The sequence below is a fragment of the Orbicella franksi genome, chromosome 6, assembly GCF_964199315.1.
Source record: "Orbicella franksi chromosome 6, jaOrbFran1.1, whole genome shotgun sequence".
Lineage (NCBI taxonomy): Eukaryota > Metazoa > Cnidaria > Anthozoa > Scleractinia > Merulinidae > Orbicella > Orbicella franksi.
This window is the reverse complement of record NC_138150.1, coordinates 16,060,087-16,086,434: the sequence shown is the minus strand read 5'-3', so window position 1 is coordinate 16,086,434 and position 26,348 is coordinate 16,060,087. Positions and strand designations below refer to the sequence as shown.

General features: G+C 39.1%; 1 protein-coding gene across 1 annotated transcript; it reads right to left on the bottom strand.

Moving 5' to 3' along the window:
* Positions 1-781: 781 nt before the first annotated feature.
* LOC145490968 (uncharacterized) lies at positions 782-21,809 on the bottom strand. Its single transcript, XM_081470089.1, has 14 exons — positions 21,562-21,809; positions 19,194-20,857; positions 18,011-18,204; positions 16,788-17,219; positions 16,385-16,497; positions 13,890-14,734; positions 12,387-12,615; positions 11,261-11,650; positions 9,766-9,859; positions 6,485-7,266; positions 5,382-5,856; positions 4,377-4,815; positions 3,646-3,804; positions 782-2,492 (listed from the first exon to the last, which is right to left on the bottom strand). The coding sequence occupies exons 1-14, from the start codon at positions 21,601-21,603 to the stop codon at positions 2,411-2,413; spliced, it is 5,940 nt and encodes a 1,979-aa protein (XP_081326215.1). The 5' UTR covers positions 21,604-21,809; the 3' UTR covers positions 782-2,410.
* Positions 21,810-26,348: the final 4,539 nt, after the last annotated feature.

The window sequence follows — 26,348 nt, the reverse complement described above, 5'->3', positions numbered from 1 at the left end:
TCCATGCCTCGTAACGTTAAGAAAACTGTTTAAACCCCGTGATATAGTTGCACTCCCAGATTCTCCTTTCTGTTTGTCATCCATCATACAAGTTTTAGTTCTGAGAATTAGAGGGTTCACCAGGAAGAAATTTCCAAGTTGATGTGTTTTTTTTTTTGATTCTCTATATTTGTCCTCTTGTTAATGCGAAACTCGAAATTCAAGGCTCATTCTAAACAAGTTTTTTTCAGCTTTATTTCAGCCGAACCCGGTTATATTGGACACCAAAAGGAATACAGAAAAAATGTTCGTTTTCAGTCAGCAGTTTAATCGCACAGTTAAGAGAAAGGTCCATGGTTCCCACAGACATCACTTTTCAAAATTCCGACTTTTCCCTAATAAAAATATCATTTCCCTGAAAAGAATAGATACAAAATGTCAAATCTAATAGCCGCTTCTAGCCTTCCTTTCTACTCGTTCGTTGACGGGTAAGTTCTCGACAAATTTTCCTTCTTCATTAAGGAAATTTTCACAGTGATCCCAAATGTTTCTTCCAGCCTTCAATGGTATTAAATCAGCCGTGTTAAATTATTTCAATTTTCCCTGACTTTTCTACAAATGTCAATTTTCCCTGACTCAAAATAAAATTCCCTGACTTTTCTCTGACCATAAAGAATTTTTTTTCCCTGATTACTTCCTGTGGCAACCCGGGAAAACGTAAGCGGTAGGGATCAAAACCATTCTCGGCCATAAAGCGGGCTTCGCATACACACAACATGAAGAGAGAAAAAACGTCTCCATCATTAGTTCACTCACTTTATTGCATGACTACTTAAACTACACACAGAAAACAAATTTCTTCAAGTCTAACTATTATCAATATCACTAACGCTGGTTTCCATATGGCAAATAAAGATCGCCTGAACAGGAGGAAATTCTAAAGCTGGACATGTGTTGATTATTACTGGGCGCATTGGGGGAGGTGCAACGAGGTGACAAGCAGGAGTGAACCTGGGAGATTTGGTGCGAATATTTCGACTAAGTTTAAGACCCTAAGAGACATTTGGTGCGCACATGTCGACAAGGTTTATGACCCTAGAAAGATTTGTTAAATGTTCAACATTTACTAAAGTAACTCCAGTAGTCATATGAAAACTAGCGTTGATTTACGGTATACATTCAACGAACATGTCTTCCTCGACTTCTTCCAATCTTTCTTCCCCAGAGGGAAATCAAAACTACAAGACTGAATTAGTGTCATAGACATTCTTAGAATAATTTCCTCGAAAGAGGAACAATTCTGATCAAGGTCGTTTAAATCATAAATACTTTACAACAGCGATTTATACAGATAATTCACACTTTCAAATATTTACAGTAAAACGTCTTAGCATCTATTTATTTTACACAAATTTGAAAAGAGTTACTGAATCTGATATCAGCCCCGTCGAATGACCAAGTTCCATTTTAAGGTTTTCAACAAACCTTGACGAAACCACCCGAAAACGTTTGGTGTCCAGTTCACAAAAAGCCTGGGAACAAGTTATGACGTTCGCTTGTGCGTCGATCATACGTCACGTTGCTTATGGCAACGGCGCACCTCCTGACAAAAACGTCGTGCTCATTCAATAAGAAACGATTATGGTTCACCCGACTAAATACTCTCTTTTGCTCGTAAAAGTTCCAACATACAGTTATACGAGGAAATTACAACATATTAAAAAGCGTCTTAAATGTGCTGAGATCTGTATTCCTCAAGTTATTGCTTGATTTGAAAAGGTTAGATACAACACGGCAGTGTAAAACAGCAACACTCCCAGTTAACGAACTTTTAGTCACCTCTTTGCCGGTCAGCATATCACATTTTGCTTATCACAAAACTAATCCTTAATTACATTAACATAAGTCGGTAGTCTAGTAACTTTAATTTGTGCTTGAACAACTTGACCTACACTGGGATAGTCTGTGTTCTAACTCCTACCCATAGCCACATTTGTTCGATATACAATCAGTGGAGAAATCTTCCCAGATCTTTCCTTCATTTTCTTTTAAAAATAGAGCACCCTTAAAAAAGGGTTGTTAAAATTCCTGTTTGTTCGGCTTGAACATAAAACTAACACTACAAATTTGAGTAAATTAAAGGGTATTTCAGTAGAGCGCTCACATTTTTGCAGACACCGACGGCGTAAGGTGGGATGAAGCAATCACATTCACGATAACAACGTCTGTATATTAACACCAAACATATCGCGAAGCTACCAATACTCATTTGACTATTGTATTTGGAGATTTGTCCAATTGGAAAGCACGTTTATTTGGTGTCAATAGTTTTTCTGTGCAAGACCACTATAAGAAGACATCACAAAGAAGTTCACTAAGCTAAGGATACAAAATTGTCATTCGTCTACACTAAGTCAAGGCAGTAACGTTACTAAGCCAGGTAACTGTCTGCTAAGGCCTCCATTGATGAGCGACTCAAGGGGAACGAGTTGAGGTCCAAGTAATGAAGGAATCTGCCGACAGAAAGCCACATAAAATGATTAACTCTAAGATCATCACCTATCAAGCAACGTGTTTGTGACGGGAACATACTCCCGGAAATGGGTCCCTAGTATTATGAAATAACGATTGAAAACAGCTTTTCAATAAAATTGCAGTGGTTTGTAATAAAGGCTTTCGTTTTTACGTTTGTGCATCAGAATGAGATTCCATCCAGTTTAATCCTCACTATCGTTATTTATCCTCACTTTTTAACAGATTCCTACCATTTTTCAAGGGCCGTTCTCCAACATAAATAAACCAATATTGACGGCTTTCCTATAACCTTAGTACCTTTGTGAGTAACTGGAGACATGGTTTAACATTAACAACAATAATGATCTTTTGATCTCAACCACTTTTGGTGACCAGCTACGGTATATAGTTTTAATTGATATATTATATTAAGTCAAGTAAATTCAGGGCAAAATGAACGTTGTCTTGTCTTTTACCGCTTACTGTTTGATACTAAGCCGTGAACTGGAACTAGCTTGCAATGGAGGCTCATGCGGGGGGAATATCATTAATAAGAGAAGAATGTTATTTGCGTTTGAAAACACTCCCCACATTAGCCTCAGTTGCAAGCTAGGTCCAGTCCACTACCGGGAATACGAATATGGCCTTTTTGATTGGCACACTAAGCCATATTCGTATTCTCGGTATTGGACTGGAGCTAGCTTGCAATTGAGGCTCACGCGGGGGAATATCATTAAAAAGAGATTTATGTCATTTGCATTTGAAAACACTCCCCGCATTAGCCTCAGTTGCAAGCTAGTTCCAGTCCAATACCGAGAGTACTGATAACCATTAAGAGAGTATGAAAGGTAAGAGCATTAGTCCCCCATACAGGCCTCATTACCAAGGCAATCTCAGGTTATTTGTAGAACTCTCCCAGTTTGAAAATTTCAGGAGAGTTTGGAAATAACTAATCCTGTAACACGGATTATGCGCACGTGGACAGGCCAAGCAGCTTTACATGCATTTTCATCTTCCGCGAAAACATCCACGCAACGCGCGTGGTAATAACATCCGCGAAAGAACTGGGTATCTTGTCTAAAAATAACTCGAGAGGGATCCTGTTTAGAGGACTAACTCTGTTATTCTGCAACCATTCTTGTAATTGTTCACCTTCTTTTGATGTTGGCAGCCTCACGAAGCCTTTCCGAGTGACACAGTAAGCGGAAGGTAGGTATGTAGTCACTCGCGACACAGCGGTGATCACAGTGGTATAGAGCAGGGATACACGAACATAGAGAACTCTGAAGCTTTCTGCGGCTTGCTATAGAACTAAATGGTAAAACAAGACCAATGATAATAGAACAGTGAATCGTTACTTCACCGAAATCTAACGATTAACTATGGTTAAGGGCCGACGAGGACTGGACACATTCTGTTTGTTGGCTACCCAGCTCTCCCTCAACCCTGGAGCGTACCACTGTCTTTTCGCAGGGCCTTTAATCGCCTCATTAATGATCAGAGGTTTATACTTCATGCACCATTACATGGTAGGTGTTACTACGTTACTTGAAAATTCCCTTCACATTGCGACATCATTTCATGGCTTTTAGTGCTTTTGTTGTTCTCGGAAGATGACGAATTGGGCATTAACAAACAGGCTTCTGATAAAACTTTAATCACAGATACCTTTTTCTGCTTTGTATGTTTTTTTTTTTCGGGGAGGCGGGGGGCTGGGGACTGGGTGGTTGTGGACAGGGTCGCCTATCATAAATCATACTGCATCTTCTTGAAATTTATCTGGACAACTTGCGTAACTGAACTGGGTTCGAAACGCTTAATGTTTACATATTTCCCCAAATTCTCAAAACTTTCATTTCGAGTCAAGGATGAAATTCCCTTACCTTTTCTGCGTCTGAGTAAGTTCATCAAACCGCACTACAGCATTGGAATCGCGGTGAGGAAGATCCTCCGATAACAACTTGAAATCACACTGTTCACTTTCCAGAGGGGTGGAGGTGTTTTTATCCTGAGTTGAATTTTTAATTTGCTTCAAATCTTCCACCAAAGAATTCACTTTCTCACGACAGCTCTCCAAGTTAGCCACCTCTAATGCTCCTCGGAGGGACGCGCGTGTATCACGAGCCAGCCAATCACCGCAGTCCTGTACGGTCACGTGCTCGTCCGTGAGTCCAGGCTTCAGAGCTGCATCCCACCAGCCAAATTCAGCCGAGGTAGACTGAGTGTTAGAGACAGAAAGACTGGGGCAAAAAGCGTCTGAGAATGACATGTTTTCTGCAAACTGCGCAAATATGTCCAGAGCTTTGGTGCAGCATCTTTCTTCTATAGAAGGAAAAGAAAAAATGAATTATATCACTGTAAAAGCTATTATTTGGCTCCTCCCCTTTGGGTAGGGAACGTATTTCCCTTCAGGACTATTGAGAGGTAAGAGAGACAGTGTTAGAGCGTGTTATAACAGAAAGTTAGCTCATTCAAATCATAAAACAGTTGGCGTATATATACCACTTATACACCGTTTTCGAGTGGTGTACCGCGGAATATGCCACGAATCACTTGTATTTTCTCGGTACACGCACGAACCTTTAGCCATAGAAAATACAGTGGACAACACAATCAATGCGACATACGCGCGGCGCATGATGGGAAGCTTGGATGTAATACCGTCGAATATACTACGGCTTTCCTGAGTTCTGATTGGCTGTATTTTCTATGGCATGGTATAAAACAGTAGATGCCAAGAGAGAGCCTTCTTTCAAGGTCGAATAGCCGGACCCAGTGCAAGATTTAGTTAATCTTGCATCCCCCTAGGAGCTAGCCAAATTATAAATATATTTAACACCCTCAGGATCCTGAATCTGCAATGGTGGAAATCAATACACTTTTCATACCGTCAGTTGACTTCTTGTAAACACGCTTTTTTCCTTTCTCAGCACTGTGTTCAGTTCCCTCTCCATCACCTTGACCTCTTCCACTTTTACCAATCTCTTCTTTCGGCTGTGACTCACTGAAGCCCGTGTCTGTGGAGTCCTGGGAACTAGGCTTGGTGTCTCCCGATTCTTTTTCTGTCTCCTGATTGGTTTCAATGACGCTGTCGTGCTCAACATTGTTACCAGACTCCTCCATGCCGTCATCAAAGAGATTTTTATCAGAGAATATACTATCGCTCTTAAATGCTACATGCTCTGTAACAGGCACTGCTCCATCACTTCCCTCGACTTGAGGTGGATCATGTTTGGTTTCCGCTGAGGAGGTTGAAGAGCCAGCAAATAGCGGGATAAGGTCGCTTAAGTTTGCCTGGACCAAATTTACATCCAACCCTTGGGTAAAGTGTGTCAAGTGAAGCTTGGAAGACTGGACACAGTCCTATGTGAATTAAAACAAAAAAAGCCACAAGTTACGTGAACTGCAATTGAACAGTCATATGTTTTTGCATTTTCTGATCTAACTCATTAGATAAATCAACTTTTTTTGCATGGTATAACCTTCCATCAGAGAACCTTTGCCCATAACCGCCGGCAAATTAGCTTAAGCCATGTTCAAAACAAGGCTCACAAAAAAGCCCAGATGAATTTAATCGCATGCAAAAGTTCTGCTGTTTTCAGTGGCCTTTAACGTTATGACTTCAAGACAAACTTGACTAGTTCTGACTTATACTTTTGTTGATGAAACCCTATTATGTGATCGTTCAGTTGAAAGCTACTGAACAATCTTTCATGTAGTAGTTTAAGGTGCTTTAAAAGGTGTTTCTGCTTGTAACTTTTATGTCCATGGATGAAACCTCCGGTGTGACCATTCAGATGAAAGCTATCAAGAGAACTTAAGGTGGTGATAACCGTGTTTCAATGTTTTAGAAAATGAAATTTGGACTTGGCATTACGAGAATTGTAAAGTAACTAATTCAATTACAAGGAGTTAAGTATTGTTACGCTATCTTGCTAGTAACAGCGAACCCTACATATCATAACTACCACATCAAGCTTTGACAATCTACCTCAACTACATCTCCAGGTTTCTTTTTGTTTTGTAGAACTGACAGTGCGCACACGATTGGATCAGCCACACAATTCAGCAATCCATGGGAGCTCTCAAACAGCAGTGAATCCATCAATGGTAGCTGAGGTAACTCTTCGGCTTTCTTATCAACACTGCTAACTGGTTGACTGTCATTGGTGTCGGTGATTTCAAAGATGGAGTCATTTGTCCCATCCGTGCATACAAGTGTCTTCTTTTTAGGATCACAAAAATCGGAATCAGAATTATTATCATCTTTGGTTTGTTGGAGGCTTGACCTCTGTGTGGTGCGTGAACTGCGCCCCGTTCCTCTGTTCTTGATTACCTGCCAATCACTCAATGAAAGAAACATGCTTTCTTCTCCGTCGTCATTTAAAATACCGCTAGCCACAGGTGGTTCAATTTGCAGAGCATCTTGGGAAGAAGTGATGTCTCTCTTCCCATGGTCTCTGTTACTATTACAGATAGCAGAAACATCTTGAGGCTTCGGATGCTTGTCAGCAACATCTCCTTTGCCTGGTAAACTTGCTGGCCGCTCGTATGGTATCTTGACACCCCCACCTGAAGCAGACCAGAATTGCAAGGCGAGAAAAGACTTGCGGATGTCGCAGTTGTTTTGTGCCACCAAGGACTTGACATCTTCAGGATTGACAAACATGTTGTTTGTCAAGGCCACAAGCTGTAGATGGGCAGCAAGGAGATTTATTGAAGGAGGCTTGAGGTTAATTTGTTCATATCTTCCCTCACAGCTCACCTGTGATTCTGCAGACATAATAGAACGAACAAAATTATACCAGTTACCCTGAAATGAGTTACGATGTAATTAAGGTGGCTGAACACAGTTTTTGATACCTGTGTTTCATTCACCTTTTTCTCTAAAACCCTTGATCCTTTGGTCGCCAAAAATGGCAGCAAGCAAGTTAACAACACAAACTTTGGTTTTTTGATGGTTAAGCTGACGTATGTGCCGTTGTCATGGCAACATGAATAAATATAAACAGGCCTTTAAAATCGGTTTCGTTCATTTGTAGAAAATCTTGTCATTAGATTTGCTTTATAATTTGCATGCAACAAGCTTGTAACGATTCTCACAAGTAAACACCATTTTGCTAATAATTTAACGGAGAGATCTTTACTTATCCTTTGCTGAAGGTTCACTGGAATATCTAGAATTTCCTTTGTTAAAACTCAGTTATTTTCAATACACCAGTTACTTATTTCCTAAAGTATTTTCGTGCCAAATTTCGTGAAATTCTAATGAGTGGTTCTCGAGAAATAGGCGTATTTCCGAGAGTGCAATTTTTCATTCAATCGCAATTTTTTGACTTACTACGCATGCGCTGCATTTAACTGGGTTCTTTCGGTAACAAAGAAAAAGCTGAGAATTGCTAGGTTCTTTGCATCGTTACCTTTTCTAACATATCTTTGTAATAAAAGACTAAAGCCATCAGTACACTCCGTTCAATTATAGAGAAAAATAGCACAGATGGTGCGGGTGTTGAGTAAATAAAATGATCGCTCTACTGACGGTATGTTTGTTTTTTCTAATCCTTGTGCGCGCGCTGAATTGCATCAGCAAAAGCGCGCGCGAGAACTGTGTTCGGCCACCTTAACGGAACACCAATGGAAGAACGTTTGCTCTACAAGTTCATTATCAGACTGTTTCACTCTACCCAGGATGTGACAGGTAATAAAACGTAAATATTCCTTGTACTCCTAATGTAATCAAACGAGCAATTGGCACGCTGTCAACAGCTCAACCAGGTAGATCATTCGCATCTTTGAAAGACAATATCAGTGTACATGCATATCAAACAATGACGTTATAAATATTAATTCAATGTTTTCCACTTTGAAAGACTCTCTACAATGTGCTGTAACGAGGATGAACTTTCAGACTACATATTCATGGTGCAAGGTCATATAACAAAGCAAATATTTCTTTGATTGATCATAGATCACATAAACTAATGTTAGGATGAGTAACTTTGATGTAACTCTGCATCTCCATGAGCAATATCTGCAGATCAACTATCAACAGCAAGCTAATGAAGATTAACAATGCTATCTAGTAAACACAGATCTGTAAGTTGTTTTCCCAAAGCTGTGAACCTACACAAACATATTTATAACTGGCAGGGGATTGTGCTTTGGAGACAAAGATATGTATGGAACGCTGACTCGGTTACAATGTGGAAGCAGAACAAACACTATAAAAGGTGCCCCAGGGTGCAAAGAAAACTAATTTTCTGGTTTACCCTTTGGTCAAACTATAACTATGATGTACTAGCCCAAATGTCATTCTCACTAGCCCCCCAGGATTTAATCTCTTATCAGTACCTGGAAATTTCACAAACAATCAAAAGAATTGGCTAGCATGACTGTAAAATCCTCCAGCCCCAAGCTATCAGATACATGTAGGACTTTCTCTACACGCTGTGGCCACAACAGGGTCATTATGAGGTGCGATGGGCTTATCCTGAGTGCTGCAAACTTCTGATTAAGTAGCTATTATATGTGCACTGGCCTGGACATTGTGGTGTGCCCTATGACAGGACACTTGACTGGGACTCTATAACTTCAAGGAAACTCCAAAATACATGTATTGGGGGTGAGGGTAGCCTGTAGTACAAGAGCATCCAAATAGGGAGTAGCAGAAGCAATACGTTTGGTCATTCACTCTCAGGCTATGGAAACACATGGAGTGGAACATGTTGGCCTGAGTGCAGACTGTAGATAGGTAGACTGTAATGACAGTGTATACTTTTCAGAACAATTACAGGATGTACCAATCAAGTACACTGTATGAATGATTTGGATTGATGTAAGTCAAAATAGTGTGATTATTGTCCCTTGAATATAGCAAACTGACCAATAAGGTGAGATTTCCAAGAAAAACTGGAGAGGTTTTCAATTGAGTGTCGTAAAACCAAAGCCAAACCAATTACTTACCGATTAGACTACTCGGCCAATCTCAAACCATAGAAAAACCAAGACCAAAGTAATTGCCTGATTACTTTCGGAAATCAATTGAAAACCTAGGCTCAATTACAGCCGCTGATCAGGAAACGAGCCCAAACTCCTCCCCTGAACTTTTATCGGAAAGGAACAAAGACTGGATGTGAGAGAGCAGCAGAAATCGAGCCTATTGAAAACCGCTCTAAGTAATACTGTATTGAAATCAATTCGAGGTCAATCACTTCATGAATACAGTTCCAACCAAAACACTAGAGTTCCCCAGACTCTGACTTTTTCTCTCACCTGTGCTAATCAAAACTATTGGACACTTGGCATTCTGCATGAAGGAGTTCACAGCCATCCAGAAACTCTTGTCTTCTTCAAAAATGGCATCAACCTAAGAAATAAAGATAAGACGGACGTGAAGATAAATAAAGATAAGGCATTGCCGGTATCCAACTCCTTTGACCTCTTTGTTAAAACAAGTTGAGTTTGATAGTAAAGATCTATTTTAATTGTGTACAGTCAGAATCTATTGAGTCTAAATTGACTCCAAGTAAGTTCCAAGTCCGATCCAAATGACAAAGGCATTGATTTCATTATCAATGGATATTTATCATTCTGTACTCTGAGCTAAAAAAAATAAAAATAGACTCTGAGCTGACAAGTAGTCACACCTGAGTCAATCAATAGGTTACCGGTACCTCCAATTTTGTAAGTATGTTGTACATGTATGGCATGTAATCTTAATTGTCTCTCAATTACATGTACTATGTACACTGTGATAATCAAATTAATGGCCTGCAAAAAATTTGAAGCTCTTTTTTCATCAAATGATTTACAACCAAGTGATTTATTGCAGAGGTTTCCTTACTGTTCACAACAAATAAACATGTAAAAACTTTTCATTTTCTAAACCTGCTAATGACTTAGCATTGATTTTGAATTGAATAATTTTACTTTTGACATTTGTCACTCATTCAGAGCTGCACCACATAACTTGAAATGCCAGATGCACAGTAGAGATATCATATTTTACATATCTCATCTTCTTGGCCTATACTGTAAGTTTCTTGTTTTTTCCCCTTCAAGATATTAATCGAAGGAGTAAGAGGAATATGTACAATTAGTATAATTTCCAGAGGTGAATATAAGAATTGGACATTCTAATTGGCTGAAAAGCTCAGCTTATGACACTATATACACCATACTAGGCAGTGAAGCTAGGTCGTTAATATAACATTTTTAAGCTGGTTACTAAGCTCGCCACCTTTGCTATCTTGGCAAGTAATCACGGTGGACAGTGAATGAAAGTTGCATTATTTTATTGGAAGTACATCACTCCAGTCAAGGATATTTGAAAGCAAGGGGAATTTTCAAAATGACTACTGTGGCCCTTGGATCAAAACAATTATTTGCCTCAGGCACAGTGAACATTAGTGAATATTTACCTTGACTTTGTCTCAGTACATATTCACCAATGTTCGCTTCGCCTTTGGCGAATAATCGTTGAATAAATTGCTCCTTGAACATGGGCCTGAGCAACCGAATATACCTGTAACTAATAGACTCTATTCATAAATGGCTGCCAATTATTTTGTAAGTATTAATTAGCCCAACTAACCTTGTTTTTGAGTTGATAAGAATTTTTTCTCTCAAACGAGGTTAGCTGGGCTAATTTAAATGCATAAAAAAGAATTTTAAAATTGGCAGCCATTTATGAATAGGGTCTATGGAGAGCAATGTGTTCCCTGAAATCACAAGTGTTGTTGGATTGATTTAAAACAAGAGTACAAACCTCTTCAAACAAAATCAGTGATGCTGCCTTAGAAGACAAACTTGAACATGACTCAGTATCGTCATTAACAGCTTCAGGTGGCTGCTTTAGAATAGATCTGCCTTTTCCCTTGGATTCATCTTTTTTCTTCTCTTTCACCTTTTGCTTTTTCTTTCCTTTCTCGCCTTTCTTGGGCTCTGTGTCAGACGTATTGGCATTTGTGCTCAAAAATGCACCCAGGGGTCCAGATGCTGGGGATGAATTGTTCACAGGTTTGTTGAAGAGTCCTGCAAACAACGCTTGAGGGGTAGGACCCTTGTTATTGATCACAAGGTGTGACTGGGTGGCTTCTTCCAGCTGTGACAAAATGTGTTTGCCCGAACGCTTGGATGAACTATTCACCTCAAACACCTGCAGAACCACAAATTCAAATAGTTACATGTATAACAGTCCAACATGTACAACACAGAAGCCCTTGAGTAAAGATTGATTAATTAATCAATCAATCAATTAATTAATTAAAACCTTTCAGGCTTATTGCATTAACCATGTACATAGATTAGATTTCTAAGGTAAAAAAAATGTACAGATAACAACAACAACACAGTAGGTCAAAACACTACACAAAGACTGGATTCAAAATTTGTTATGAGCAACATCCAATTCCAGTCTAATCATGGTGCACTATTACAGGGCTCGAAAAAAACTTGAATTCCACCTTGTCTTTGGGACAAGTATCTCTCTGAAATAATGCCTGCCCCAGGCAAGTCTTAGTTTGCTCTTTTAATGATTTAGTTGGTAGACGACATGCCTGATTCTTTGCCCATCAGGCAAGTGAGAAGGAAATGTTACTTGCCCAGAAGGAAAATCTAATTGTCCCGGATGACTGGATGACACTTTTTTTGAGCCCTGCCTGCAGACAAATCTGAGGCCTTATGCATCCCATAGCATGTTTGAGGACAGCAAGATGATGATAATGATGATAATAACAACACAAATGACGTGATAGCAAAAATGTGGGACCAAGATGTTCTGCTTTCAACTTAAATCTGAATCTCGAGTATAAACAGGATCTCCCAAAGATGAGTAAGAGAAATGACTGGCCACTATAATTATAATTAAGTATTTTAATGTGACTAGGACGTACCTTGTAGCCAAGTTCCTCTGCACATGCATAAACCATGGCTGTCTTCCCTACTCCTGCGGGGCCAGAAATAAACATGGCAGTACTGAGTCTGACCCCTTCAGTGTCACTGTCTTCTGATGCATTGTCGCTCATCTGGAAGTCGGAGTCACTGTCATTGTCCCACCACTCCAGTGTGTGAGTTGAGGCTTGGTTGCTAGTTGTTGACTTCCCTTTCTGCTTAGCCAAAAGCCTACAAAAATAACAAGATTAACAAGCTCAAAACATTAAAGTTTAATTATTGCTTTCCTGGTAAAAAGGTACAGCAAGAGAGAAGGTTTAGAACAGGAATCTGGTGGTACGTCAAGACAGCATTAGAAGAAAATAAAGACAAATATGAATGCATCACAGTATTCTTAGAGTAGTGTTGACATCATCTGTGTTTATTTATGTCATGCATGATCCTACAGAAGCCTTGTATGATAGAGATCTCCAGTAGCAATAGTCTAATAGCTTGCAAAGATTAGTACTGCTGTAGTCACTGGGATTTTTAAGTTGCACAGCAATACAGGTAACTACTCAAGGTGCATCATAATAATTATTTACGTCACTTCAGACAGTCGACTGAAGTGCTTTTGCCATAAAATTTCAATAACGAGCCCCTCCAAACAGTAAACCCAACTGAAAATAAGTCTGCCAAATTTAGATGTAAAAAATCCTTTCTGATCAATAATAAGCCATTCTCAGGATAAGTCCAATTCTTTCAATATCATAAAGCCTCATGCTGTGTTTTGTATTTTATCTCATAACAATATGATGACTGTTGTTCTTGCTCAAGTTTGTGTTTCATTTCATTACGTTTAGAGAGTTTTAACATACATTATTTTTATGTACTTTTACGATTTTTCAGCATTTAAGTGCCTTAAAACGTTCAAAGTGCAAAATTCCTCCCACTGATAAGCTTCTTGTAAGTAATTGAGCCTCGCCGAAAATACATGCACAAGTAAGTCCACCCAGAGACCCTTTTCAGGCCTCATTTTTCAATAGAATTGTAAAACACTGGAACATTATCTGTAATCTTGCTCCTCAAGACAACTTTTCTAGTCTAAGTATGTTAAAAAAATTTTACTTTACTGTATAATATTGACTTGCCCTGCACCTGGTTCCTCTCCCGTAACTGCCCCTGCCACCGCTCTTAATTTTACCTGACTGATTTTATTTGCACCTTACTGTGCACTATAAGTAATTAATTAGACTTATTGTAATTTTATTAAATTTTTGATTTCTTATCAGATTTGTTTATTAGATTTTGGATTACACCCTGCATGGGATGTTTGCACAATCCCTTTAGGTCTTTTCATTTCTACTATTGATTACTACCATATATATGTATATATTTAACTCATGAGACCAATAAAGTTGATAGACTTAGACTTTTGTGCAAAAGGAGGCCCAGGGATTACTATCAGAATTTTACAGCCTATTTAGCAGTTGATCTATCTACTGCCTTCTTTATACTGGTATTACCTTTTCTGTTGCTGCAGCTCCTTCCTCAGAGTTTTCTCTCTTTTTACCTTCCATTCTTCCAGCCAGGATCTCAGTTTACTTACAGCTGATGCATTAGCCATGACCTCAGTGGAGTGGAGTGGATGAAACAAATCAGTCCACAGTGTATCATTGACAAACCCCTCTACACTGTTCTTCTCCTTGTCGGAGGCAACCAGTACATCTGATTCAAAGGGATTGCCTTGTTCTATGGATGGCTCAGATGTTTCTTTTGTTTCTTTCTGGTGACCACTTGTTCTTCTTCTTTTCTTCCTGCTTGAGGTTGGCTCTACCTGCTCCAAATTATCCACACTTTCAGATTCTAAACATGTCTTCTTTTTCTGGAGTCTTGTGGACAATCTTCTTCCCTTTGTGCCCTTTTCCTGACCTTGGTCATTCTCTTCTTCTCTTCCCCTCTTCTTGCATGATTTGTTCACAGATCGATCCATTAGCAGACCTTGACTTTCACATGGCAATGACATGGGGGACTGCTCACTTTTTCTTGCAACCTTCTTCTCTTGGAAGACACCCCCATCACTTGACAATCTCCTCTTTACTTTCGCTTTCTTTCTGTTTACAAGATCATGCTTTTCTTCACTGTCATCAAATGGTTTTGGATTGCTCTTTCTGTCATTCACTGGTGCAGTGTTCTCGGTGGCAACCTGCTTGCTTTCAACTGCAGCACAGGATTTTTTGTGCTTTTCCAGCTTTGAGGCATATCGTTTGTAAAGTTTCCTCAGTGGTACACCAGGGTAGAACAGTGCCAGCTCTAAAAGAACTCTTTTAGTGACTGCCTCAGGGAAATTCTGTTGTGTAGTTCCTCTTTCCTGCAAAATTGATCATGACAGGTAAAAACAAAATATAGAGCATGTGCATTGTCACACAATAAAAAATAAAATCCAAACCCATTCAGTGGATTAAGTCAAGAAATTGTGATATTATAGATGGTAAATAAAGAAGACAGTTCTCCAAGTTTAAGGTGTGTGCATTCTCCCAAAGATAAAATATTCGTTGAAATGTTCCACGCAAAATCATAGAGCCTAGTGTAGAGTATGGAGTATGGAGGACCTCCTCAGTCCTCCAATATGGCAGCTGGAAAATAGTGTAAACATCTGGAACTTACTTTGTCTATGTAGACATTTGATTATCTGAACCAAACCAAAAAACATTTACACAAGCACTTTCGTAATACTTTAACTCCTAAAATGGCTAAAAATCACAAGATAAGTGTATATTTTTTGACAAACGCAATCTTAGCTTCATGTCACACACAACCATAACTCCGAAATTCAAAATGCACTGGTTTCCAAACGAAGGACGCTATTGAGCTGGAAAGTTGTAAACAGATATAAATTTAGTACCTCTTATGCCTGATGAGGATAAAACCTTAAGGGGCTCTTTAGTTTTGGATTTGAGAATTTGATGACCAGGGTCCGAAATTAACTTTTTTATGCAGGCGCCAAGTGGCGACTGAAATTTTTTTTTCAGTTGCCAAATGAAAAAATTCGGTCGCCAAAAAGTGGTTCATAAAATTTTTGTTTCATAGCGAAATACATAAATGTTAAGTTTCTAAAATGTTCTCATCAGATGTGCATGTATAAAGGCATTAAATTAGCATGTAGATTACATTGAAAAGGAGTTTTGTTAGATAGAGAGCTCGTTTAGTTTGGAGACTTAACAAGAAACCACTTCCTTTTGACACACTTACCAGTACGAGGCGAACGAAGCCTCAAGAAAACACGCGTGGACAAGCGGCCATATCGCTTGTTCCAGGCCACTTCAGAACAAAATTGTTCGTACCAGTCTCCTGACGTTGATAATCATTAACTTTGTTTGTCGAAAATTTACGAAGAAATGAAATTTTAATCATTTGGCATTCTGATTCTCACGCTATGTCCAAGTCTTGAATGAAGTTTTTTGCATTTTCTTGATTGCCAGACTGCAAAGCGTTTTGGAAAGTTTGTAGAGCGCCAGGAAACATGATGGTTCATTGAATATTCAATTGCAAAAGGAAAGCACGTGTTACACACTGCATCCACGGTATGGCTGTAAGATGAAACCACTGAAAACATGGCGGTCGCTAAATTTCGATTTCAGTACGCGGATTACAACATTTTTGAAGGTCATTTAATGACAATCATACCTTTATTTTTTTTATCTCAATTATTTTATATTAGGAAACTTTGACAAGACTAGAGGTAAGTTTCTTGTCGAAATCAAACGTGAAATTTGTCGATTTAATTCCTTGAGCCGTGGTTCAAAACATTGCCACGACACTAAAAGTTAGTCACCTGTAGGCGACTGGCTTTGAAATTCTGGTCGCCAATGCTAAATTTTCAGTCGCATTGGCGACCAGCTGGTCACAATTTCGGACCCTGATGATGTCACGTGAACACACTCTATTATTAGCCCCTGTTACAAGATGAGTAGGAATTACCATTATATATTAAAATATTTAAGTTAAATATTTTTCTTACCAGTTTCAAGGGGTCATACAAAGACTGCTTCTCCTGCTCCTGCTTTTTTCCACAAAACATCACCCTATCCTCTACCAACAATGAGGTGCTTGCGGAGAAATCTACAAGTGAACCTGTTGAAATTAGAAGATTACAATTATATTATAAGTCCACACCTAACGGTCACACATCCTGGAAAAATCTTACCGGGTGAGGATTTTGTAACTAACCAAACAAAGCCAAATTAGTGCTATAAAGTAGAGCTAAAGTAGGCATGCCGGCACTTGTGATGGTAGCTGATTACAGCAAGCAATATGTGATAAACATGAGCAAAATATCTAACATACGACGAAAGTGTGACTTTCAGAAATTTGTGCAGTTGAGCATACACTGTAAAAGATTGACAATCTGAAATGAAACTTACCATCTAATGACAAATTGTGAGAGAAATCATCAGATTTGTTATACTTCCCAACAGGCCAAGGAAGACTCCAGAAATTGACCCCACAAGAAACATCCTCATCTCTTTGAATCACGTGACTAACTAGTGGCCATGGTGCTGGAAGAGCTTCTGTGGCAGTAGCTGTTGGCAGCATCTTCTGAGAAAATGCCCCAGTAAATAATGCCTTGAAAGCTCTGTTTGCAGCTTCCTGCTCAGCAGCTGATTTCACTTTGTGTGGAGAAGAATCCAAATCACTGGTACCACACATGTTTGTTGCATTATCTAAGGTTACTACTGAGGATACTGTAGAAGACAGAACTGAATCTCCAGGCATTGTAGGAAGTTGTTCTTCAGCTTTAGGTTTAGGAGGTACAAGTTTCCTCTTGAGAAATATGGAGGCTAATGCCTTAGGCTCTGAAAATGAAGATCTAGGTATTTTGACCCAGCTTAAAAAATCAATTTTTATTTGGTCAAGTCTGTACAGTCGAACCTCGATTATCCGTGCCTCGATTATCCGGATTTCTTGATCCGGACTTTTTATCTAGTCCCAATTTTGTCGTGAATATTTATTAGTCACGCTCAAGATCCGTAGCAATATTCTTTTTAAAACTATAGCATTGAAATGTGCCGTCAAAAGCAAGTTTGTTTTGCTTTTAAAGAGCAAAAGTAGAGCTTGCACGTGTCGTAACTTATGAAGGACACTCAAATGAGTTCTGATTGGCTAAGAGTTGAGTGGTTCAAGATGTGCAGTACACCAGATCATTTTCCAAACGATTTGTAAAAGTGCTGTTTAACGATTTAATGTTGCTTTATTTGAGCAGTTCTTCATTAATATTTCCGATTATCCAGACCCTTGATTATGCAGACTATTTCGTCTAGTTCCAATGAGTCCGCATAATCAAGGTTCGACTGTATTCAAGCCCAGCAGTGTATCAAGTAAGTGCCTTTCTCTCTGATTGCAGTAGCAAGAATTGACAAGATACACTGCTTGTATTTTCTACATCCCTGGATGAGGGGAATGATACCAATAAAGAATAGCCTTGTACAGCTTAATGTCACCAGTGTGTGATTTTGGAGGTCAAATTGCAGAGATCTCTCAAGCAGAGGATATTATTTACCATGCACCAAGAGAGTTCAGTTTACTCATTTAGCGACTGTGGACCATTCCCAAGATAATAAACATTTTAGCGTAATTTACTACCTACCAGTACAAAGGCTGGTCTCCTTGTGATGTAAGTCCCCTGTTCCCATCTCTCTTCCGCTGTCGTCTGTGTTCTTTTTACTGCTAACTGAGTTCTGGCTATCAGTGCTTGACAGTGACTCACTTGGTAGACCTTTCTGTTTCTTTTCATCTCCTTTCCTGTTAATCCTGTCTGCATCTTCAGTATTGCTGGAGTCACTGTTATTAAAATCAAATAATAACAATAATTTAATAATAATATTATCACTCACAATTTGGAAGGAAAACCCACCTTTCTTGAGTATCCTTCTAGACATCAAATGTCTCTCAGTTACTTCTTTTCAATTTATTTTTAGTCTGGGCATGCACTAAGCTGTGTTCTGGGGTGAATCCTGAATAATTAAAATCTCACGGTTTCCAGGACTGTCAATAAGCGCCATAACCCGCTGCATCTGTTTCGGCTGAGCATACTAGGTGGGCCTTTGATGTTACAAGTTAACTTGCCTGTAGTCAATGCATTGCACCCATAAAGTAACAAGTTTGCTATGGGTGTGAAGACCAAGGCGACAGGTGAATCAAAACTTAATGACAGCCCTGGTTTCCTCCCAGCCCACCCCTTGTAACCCTACCAATAACAGCATAGAACAGATAACAGTAATAAATAGAGTAAAAATAGACCCTTCACAGAGTCTAATGGATTAAGTCATCAAGATGCCATATTGCAGCTCCATCTGGTACATCACAACCTATCAGCATTCTTGTTCAACAACAGACAGTGGTGTAAATGTTTAATGCCTTAGACTCCAGATTGTATGGTCTGGAATTGAGTGATGATCATGATCATTTGGTTAAGTTTTAGAGCAGGACACTTAAGACGCTCTTACAGTGTTACCAGAAAATTGTTGGGGAAACCTGACAGAATCCTTGGGGGTAGGCAGTGATGGAAACTGGAATAAGCTCTGGCACATAAGCATTTCAGCTTGTATCCCAAAAAATCATTGGTACAAATTCCTCTCCCTGGGTGGAAAGAGTAGATTAAGAAAAGCACTGTGAAGCGAAGTAGTTGCCGAAGAACAGAACAGTGACCCCAGTTTTTTTTTTTTTTAATTTGAACCCCTTGAACCAGACCAACACAAGGAGACCACAAGAAACCTACAGTGTAATCTGATAAGTACTGTACTATTTTTCTACATAAATATTGAACATACCATACTGAAGTTTGCTGACACTCTGCAGAAAGTGACTCTAGTGGTAGGGAAGTTACATCACTTTTCATTTTCTTCTTTGGTTTTTGAACCTTTTTATCCTTGATTTCTGTGGGAGTATTTTCACAATCTTTCCTTTGCTCTTTCCTTCTTTTTCCTCTAATTTGAGCTTTTTCCAAGGGCTGAAAATCAATCTCGTCAACATCAGCACCTTCATTAGCAACTACACTCCCAGTTACTTTCTCTGTGACTGAAGAACTTTTTCTTCCAGATTTTCTTCCTCTCTTGGCACTTTTATTACTTCCTTTAGTCACAGTCACCTCTACAAGAGAAACATCAGTTTGGTCTTCCTCATTGTTGACTTTACTTTTAACTTCAGTCTTTTTTCTTCCTCTTTTAGATTTAGACACTTCAACTACTTCTTCGCATTTTTCACTAACAAAAGATTCATCACTTCCACATTTAACCAACTCACTCCCAGCACTCTTAAGTTTTCTTGTTTTCCTAGTACTCTTACTATTTGATTGCTCCTCACAATTTACTACATCACTGCTAGCATAATCAGATTCTAATGAAAATTCAGTGTCTTTCCTCTTGCTTGCACGGATACTCAGTTTAAATTCAAAAGACTTTTTCTTGGATTTTTGTTTAGAGGAGCAGTCTTGATTTTCCAACACTTTAGACTCCAAATCAGACTCTAACTGTGAATCCATGCTGCTTGGACTCTTCCTTAACCTTCCTTTTCTCATCAAGAAGTCAAATGCATTTGTCTCGGATGAAGAATCTCCTGATGATGCTGGCAACTTGGACTGAAGTGCTCCCTTGTTATCAACAATCTCACAAGAACCTGATATTTCTGACTTGCTGTCAGATGCTATTATAGTTGTATCAGAGGCTTCTACCAACAAACTCTCTGTCCTTTGATCTTCCAGTTTTTGAACCCTTTGACTTTTCATTAAAACATCAAAGGCACTAGTTCTCATTTGGTTAGGTTTTTCACATTTCTCTAAAGCTTTTGATTCATTGTCTGACTTAACTTTCTCTGTGTGTTGTTCCACGTGTTTCTCAATAACATGTTTGGATAAGTTAGACTTCTCTATGTGAACAGCTTCACTTTCTTTGTCCCTGTTACTGCTCGATTCTGAAACATTTCCTTCATTTTCTTGAGCATTTCTAACATTGTTTCTTGATCTAATTTTTGCCTTCTTTTTAGCAGACTTTTGCACTTGTATCGTTTTTATATCAAATGGACTTTTACCGTCATCTTCAAAATCAGAGCCTGAACTATTCAAAGTCTTTGAGGAGTTATGCACAGCACAAGTGACAGACCACTTGGGTTTTGGTCGTCTCAGGTTTACCAGATCTTCTTGGGATGATGCATCATACAATGTAGCTTTTCCTGACAGATTAAGCATTTTCTTTTTTGAAGTTTGACCATGGCCACTACTGATTGAGCACAAAGCTTCAGACTCTTGAACTATTGCAATCTTTGATTTACTGACACAGATGTTGCTTTCAGTAGCTTGACCTGATTCTTTATAGGTATTCAATGATATTTCATTTCCCAACCTCGTTTCTGTATCTTGCTTTGTTTTAACTGGATGAAAAAATGCATTGATAAGTCCAGTCTTCTTAATTTCTTTATGACCTCTGCCTGCATCATCACCCTGCAGGAAAAAGAAATAGCCCAAAATAACAATCAGTTACATAATTTTAGAAAAATTTTAATTCTCACTCACACTGTGGGGTCAATGTGACTTTTTGTAGGAAACACATTCAGATACATCAACAGGTGTGCTTATATGTGTTTATTTCAGGAAAAGTTGTTTCCCCCACCCAGGGCTACCTTGCCTACCACAATAAGACAACTTGCCTCACCAAGTTGTTATCTCACCCCTCCTTCCTCCACCTCACCAAGTTGTTATCGTCACCCCATCTCTTAGACAGCCCAGGTATAATTCATATAGCCAGTTGTTTGAAAAGAAAAAAGTTAACTCTCCCAGGGTAATTCAGAGGTGGGTTGCCTCAGATACCTAAGACCTTATGAATAGGCTCTCAGGGAAGCACCCAGTAATGCCCCTTGGCATCCATTTAACAGTCAGTATTTGAAACTGACTGTATCGCTTTAATATACAATGTTTAGCATTTACTTCACCTGGATTAAGTTTCAAAGAAAGAGAATAGCAGGGCAAAGAAAAGCAAAAGAAAAAGTACAATCCCAGAGTGAATCAGACCTAACAAATTGCGAAAAGTTACATCTACATTCGACATGGCCCATTATTATTTCCACAGGTAAAGCTCTAATTTAGGTTTATTTTAACTGTCATTTAATAACGTGATATAAAGAATCTCACAAATTTACACTACTTACCGTTACTACAAGCTCTGTTTCTTCGCCAACCATTGTTGACATCGGATTTTTGTCGCTTGAATTGCGTGGCTACAAGCGTTTTCCTTGCATAGAGTTTAGTTTTCCCAACATCGAACACGCCAGTGATCCCGAAAAACAATAATTTCGTGGAAATCAACAAAACTTTTTCCAGTAATGACAGATTTGCCTTCAATAACCTGATCAAAGTGTCGTTTTCACTGCGAATTCGGACAACGAACGCTTCGCGAATCATTTCGCGCCATTTTGAACCTGAGCCCGCGTAACATTATGGAGCCCAGACTCCTGCCACCTTCTCGCGTTAAGGAAGCGCCAAAAATTTTGAAGAAATTTTGAAAGATCACAGATATTTACGGCAAATTCTTACTTTTTTTCACAAAGCAGGCGTTTTTGCTGAGGTTATTTTTGAAATTGGGGGAACGTGTAATCTGACCAAAAGGGTGAGGTTTTATTGGATGTTCTTTATACCTTTCAAAAAGATTTCAAATTTCGGATCAAGCGGCCCGGGTACGAGCGCTGGCCAGGGACATTGTGTTGTGTTCTTAGGCAACACGGGTGTATAAATGGGTACCAAAGAATTTAACGCTGGGGGTAAACCTGTGATGGACTAGTATCCCATCCAGGGGGAAGTAGAAATATTCCTAGTCACCTCATGCTACAGAAACAGGAGATAAGCACTGGCCTGATGGGCCACTTGGCTTGTAGGCAGACATGGAGAACTGCAACTCTAACCAGGCGAGATCAAGATAAACATTCCGAGTGGGGCAGGATGGCGGGATTGAGCCAAAAAATAGTAGCAGAAGTGGGGTTGGAAAAGCCTATGTTGGACCCCCTTTCTATAAACTCTATAGTCAGCAAGCAGGAAATGGGGTAGGGTGGGGTTGATTAGGGCATAGATTAGGTGAGTGTTTCCTATCTTTCAGATTTAGGTTTCTAGCAAGCTGTTATATCAGAATTTGATGGTTCAGCAAGGAATATTAACGACACACTTTCACAGCAGACATCAAATAACGATAACATTTGACCTTTTTATTAAGTGGAGACTAACAATATTAACCTTGAGCATTTCCAGGTAGAAGCGCAAAAAAAAAAAAAAAACAGTAACAGAAAAAATAGGGTAGGAGTGTGAATGTTACTCAAAACCCCTTCCCTAGTTTTCTTTCGTTCTTTTTGCTGTTTCCTTTTTATTTGCGCTGCTTACAACTAACCAATCACCTGGAGTGCACTAAAAAAACTTTCAATGTTAAAACCTGGCCCAATATAACTAACTCAAAACTAGTTAGATACTGCCAAAATATTTTCCAATTTCCAAACAAATTGTTGGGAGTACCATAAACAAGAACCCAATGCTGTCCTAAGACCCATGTCCCCTGTAATACCAACAAGCTGATACTCCTGATATCATTTGCCTCAACAAGCAATTGGGAGTAAGTCAATAATTGACTTATCACAATTCTACTCCTAAATTATAAGAAGAACTTTTACAAGTAAATGTGTATAAGATATAAATTATTTACAGTAATAATTTTGTTCATCAGATACAAATTATTATTTCTGTAATAAATAATTCTCTTGTTTGTAAATACCTTTTAGATAGTCTCTTAATAGTAATGTTATTTTTTAGACATGACCACATCAGCATTGCTGTTATATTGTTACAGTGTATAAATAAATACTTTACCTTTATTTTTTACACCACATACACAAAAGTTTGTTTGTACAGAGAAAATGAACAAATATATGCATAACATTATGAAAAGGTTGTGAAATAAATTTAAAAAGAAAATCAACAAAACAAACCCCTAGGGTGGTGACAGAGAGACTGGTGTCTTCCTTCCTTTGTAACTTGTGAACATTCTCATTAATCTACCATAAGGAAAACTGCTTTAAAAGTCTTCCATAAATAAAAATGTCTCTGCCCACAAACTACAACATGCAACTATAAAATAGTAATTTCAAAATAAGTTTATGATAAAATCCTACACAGTAAGAATCACTTCTTTGTTCGTTTCTTTCTTTTTTTGCTTCTTTTGTTTATGCGACAAAAAGACAGTTTATTAATAACGGTACGGTAAGGTAATTGTATGAATGTGAGGGCAATTAAGGATTTACACTACATGTGATATAAGAAAATTCTCTCAAAATGTGCAATTTGAAAGAATTTCCAAATGATGAGTAGTGTAAATCCTTTATTACATCCATTTGGTAATCACTGGTGATCCTTGCAATCAGATTGGCTCTCAGCAGTACAATTTATTCTCAAATTGCACTATTTTTTGTGCTCTAAATCACATCCTCTTCCCAGCCAAAAAGAATGGAACACTAAAAAAACCAGCCAGTCAGATTTCAAGGCTAGAAATCAAATTACAGGAAAGCCAGTACGATTTATCCACCAATCACACTACTTTGTGCCCTAAATTGCATCTTTTTCTGTTTGCATACAAAATAAGATGTAAAAGTGTTTCTGGTTCTTCTGGATCAATAAAATATTGATACTATATAAGGGGATTAAAAATGGATGTAATAAAGCAGCAGCTGAACTTCCTGTTGTGCAATCTTACTTGTAATTTCAAATTGCACACTTGTTCAATTTTGAAATCACTCAAATGATTTCAGACCAAGTTGCACTTCACTCAGTTCAATTACCATTATTAATTGCTTGATCTTTTATACCATAACTGATTTCATTATATGACTGAGAAAACTGCAAGCAACTGCGCATTAATTTGCACTGCAGTGCAAATTAAGAATTAATGACAAATAAGCCTGCTCTCAGCCAATCACAATGAAGCAATTCTGTCAGCCATATAATAAATAAAATAATATTACACTGATCCCATCCAAGACCATTCCAACACATCAATTAGGTTTCTGCAGCTCCTTCCAGCAATCAGCGTATGATACAACTCCAAACTCCTGGGCTGGCCGGAAGAACTTTGTGGACCTCCACCAGTCCTCTAAATTATGCTTCTTTAGTACTTCATAATAATTCTTCCAGAAAGTTAATACCATATCATCAGGGACAAGAATTGGTCCATCAAAATCACTGGCTTCACTTCTGCTTGGTCTGCACTCTGCAGACCATGGCTTAGGTGGACGACAACAGGCAAAATGGAATGAGTTTAGGGGTCTGAAGATAATGCGTCTGATGTTGTATGCATAGGGAAGTGCCTTCCAGTTACCAACGTCAGCATAGTAATGCCAGAGCAAAACTTGATCATTAGGGCATGTATCTATTCTTGTGGTTTCTCGCCACAGGTTCATAATTTCTCGATAATAGTTGGCATCTGGTCTGAACACCAGCAGTCCTGCATTGAAACAAGGGTCTAGTACACCTGGTCTGGAACAAGGGGTGGCAGCAAAGTCATCTGGAATGTCGAACAGATGATCAATGTTTGTCATTAACATGTAATCAGCATCAACATAAATGATTTTAGAATATTCTGTGTAGTTCCAGGCGTGGAATCGCGTGTGTGTTCCCTTTATTCTGTGTCCAAGTGGCTTCCCAAACAACCCACTGTTGCGATCACCTCCCAATTTAGCATCCAGCCAATCACAGTCCATTTCTTCAACCACACGAGTTTCCCAGCCAACGCTCTGAAGTGCTTTCCGCGCACCCTCGCTCACCTTTCCCGAAATAAACACCATCATGTTCTTCTGACAAGAAAAAGTGCGTATGGAGTGTCCAAGAACCAACGTAGGGACCACAAATAAGTCGTTGACCAACGCGGTCAGCCATGTTACATTACTTCTTATTTTCATATTGTCTTTGCACCAATCTTGGCCAAACCGACTTTCAATTTTATACATTCTCCATTCCTTTTGAGCCAGGACTAGTTCATTCTCCTGAAACCTCTGTTTATCGTTCATAAATTCTGAAATGACCGACTGCGCATATCTGAAGAAGTATGGAAGCAAGAGCGGTCTCCAAACAACGAGAAATATGACAACAGTTAAAGTTGGAAGAACTGTCAACGCACAGACGGTTCGACGGGATCCTCTCTCTCTTGTAAACCCATTCCCCATATTTTAGTTTGGCCTCTTGAATGAAAGAAAAAGTTCAAGTATGCTAAAGCGACATCTGCTGAAGTTTAGCTAGATATCGACAACATACTGTCAGACGATATTAGACTAAAGAGGAACTTAAAAGGATGATTACGCTAAGAGGGTGCGCGAGTGTGATCAGCTGCTACGACAGCTGCTACACGAAGCGGCTTTTCCCGAGAGCAGTTGCGCGGTTGTTTATAAAGCGCGGGAAAATTTGACTTCTGACTGAGCGCGATGCGCAGGGCGGGTGTGTCAGTAAAACGAGGACCATGGGTCGGAGCTGGGACCGAAGTCGCTTTTTTATACTTTTTTGGGACGGATGTCAGTAAAACGCGGACTCGCGGGCTCGGGGTCAGGTTTGGGGTCGGGGTCAGGTCGGGGTCGGGGTCGGGTCCCGAGTCTCTTTCATTTACATTTTTCTGCTTTCTTTAATTTTCTGTCTATTTTTGTTTTCTTTTTCTTTTTCTCGCGATTAGCATCAGTACCCGACTGCATCACTGCTAAATGTGGTGGAGCTCCTTTTTAGGTACATCCCCCGGGCCACAAACAATCCGCGTCACATGTCAGTCAAGACAGTCGAATATATAGCACCTAGCTGCACAAATTTCTTTTCTAGTTCCGCCCCGAATTTTGCAATGCAAGTCCATGAGTCAGTCGAGAATTAGGAGATCCGGGGGTGTTCATGTTCTGTTTTCCTCGTTTCGCGGAAATCGATGCAGCTC

What these genes read in the sequence shown, in the direction of transcription:
- LOC145490968 (XM_081470089.1), bottom strand. Translation starts at nt 21,603, where the DNA reads ATGTCAACAATGGTTGGCGAAGAAACAGAGCTTGTAGTAACG. An exon ending in AACCTGGAGATGTAGTTGAG is followed by an intron (nt 5,857 to 6,484) that starts GTAGATTGTCAA and finishes TAATTCACATAG; the next exon opens with GACTGTGTCCAGTCTTCCAA. An exon ending in GCTGCCAACATCAAAAGAAG is followed by an intron (nt 2,493 to 3,645) that starts GTGAACAATTAC and finishes TTCTGTCGGCAG; the next exon opens with ATTCCTTCATTACTTGGACC.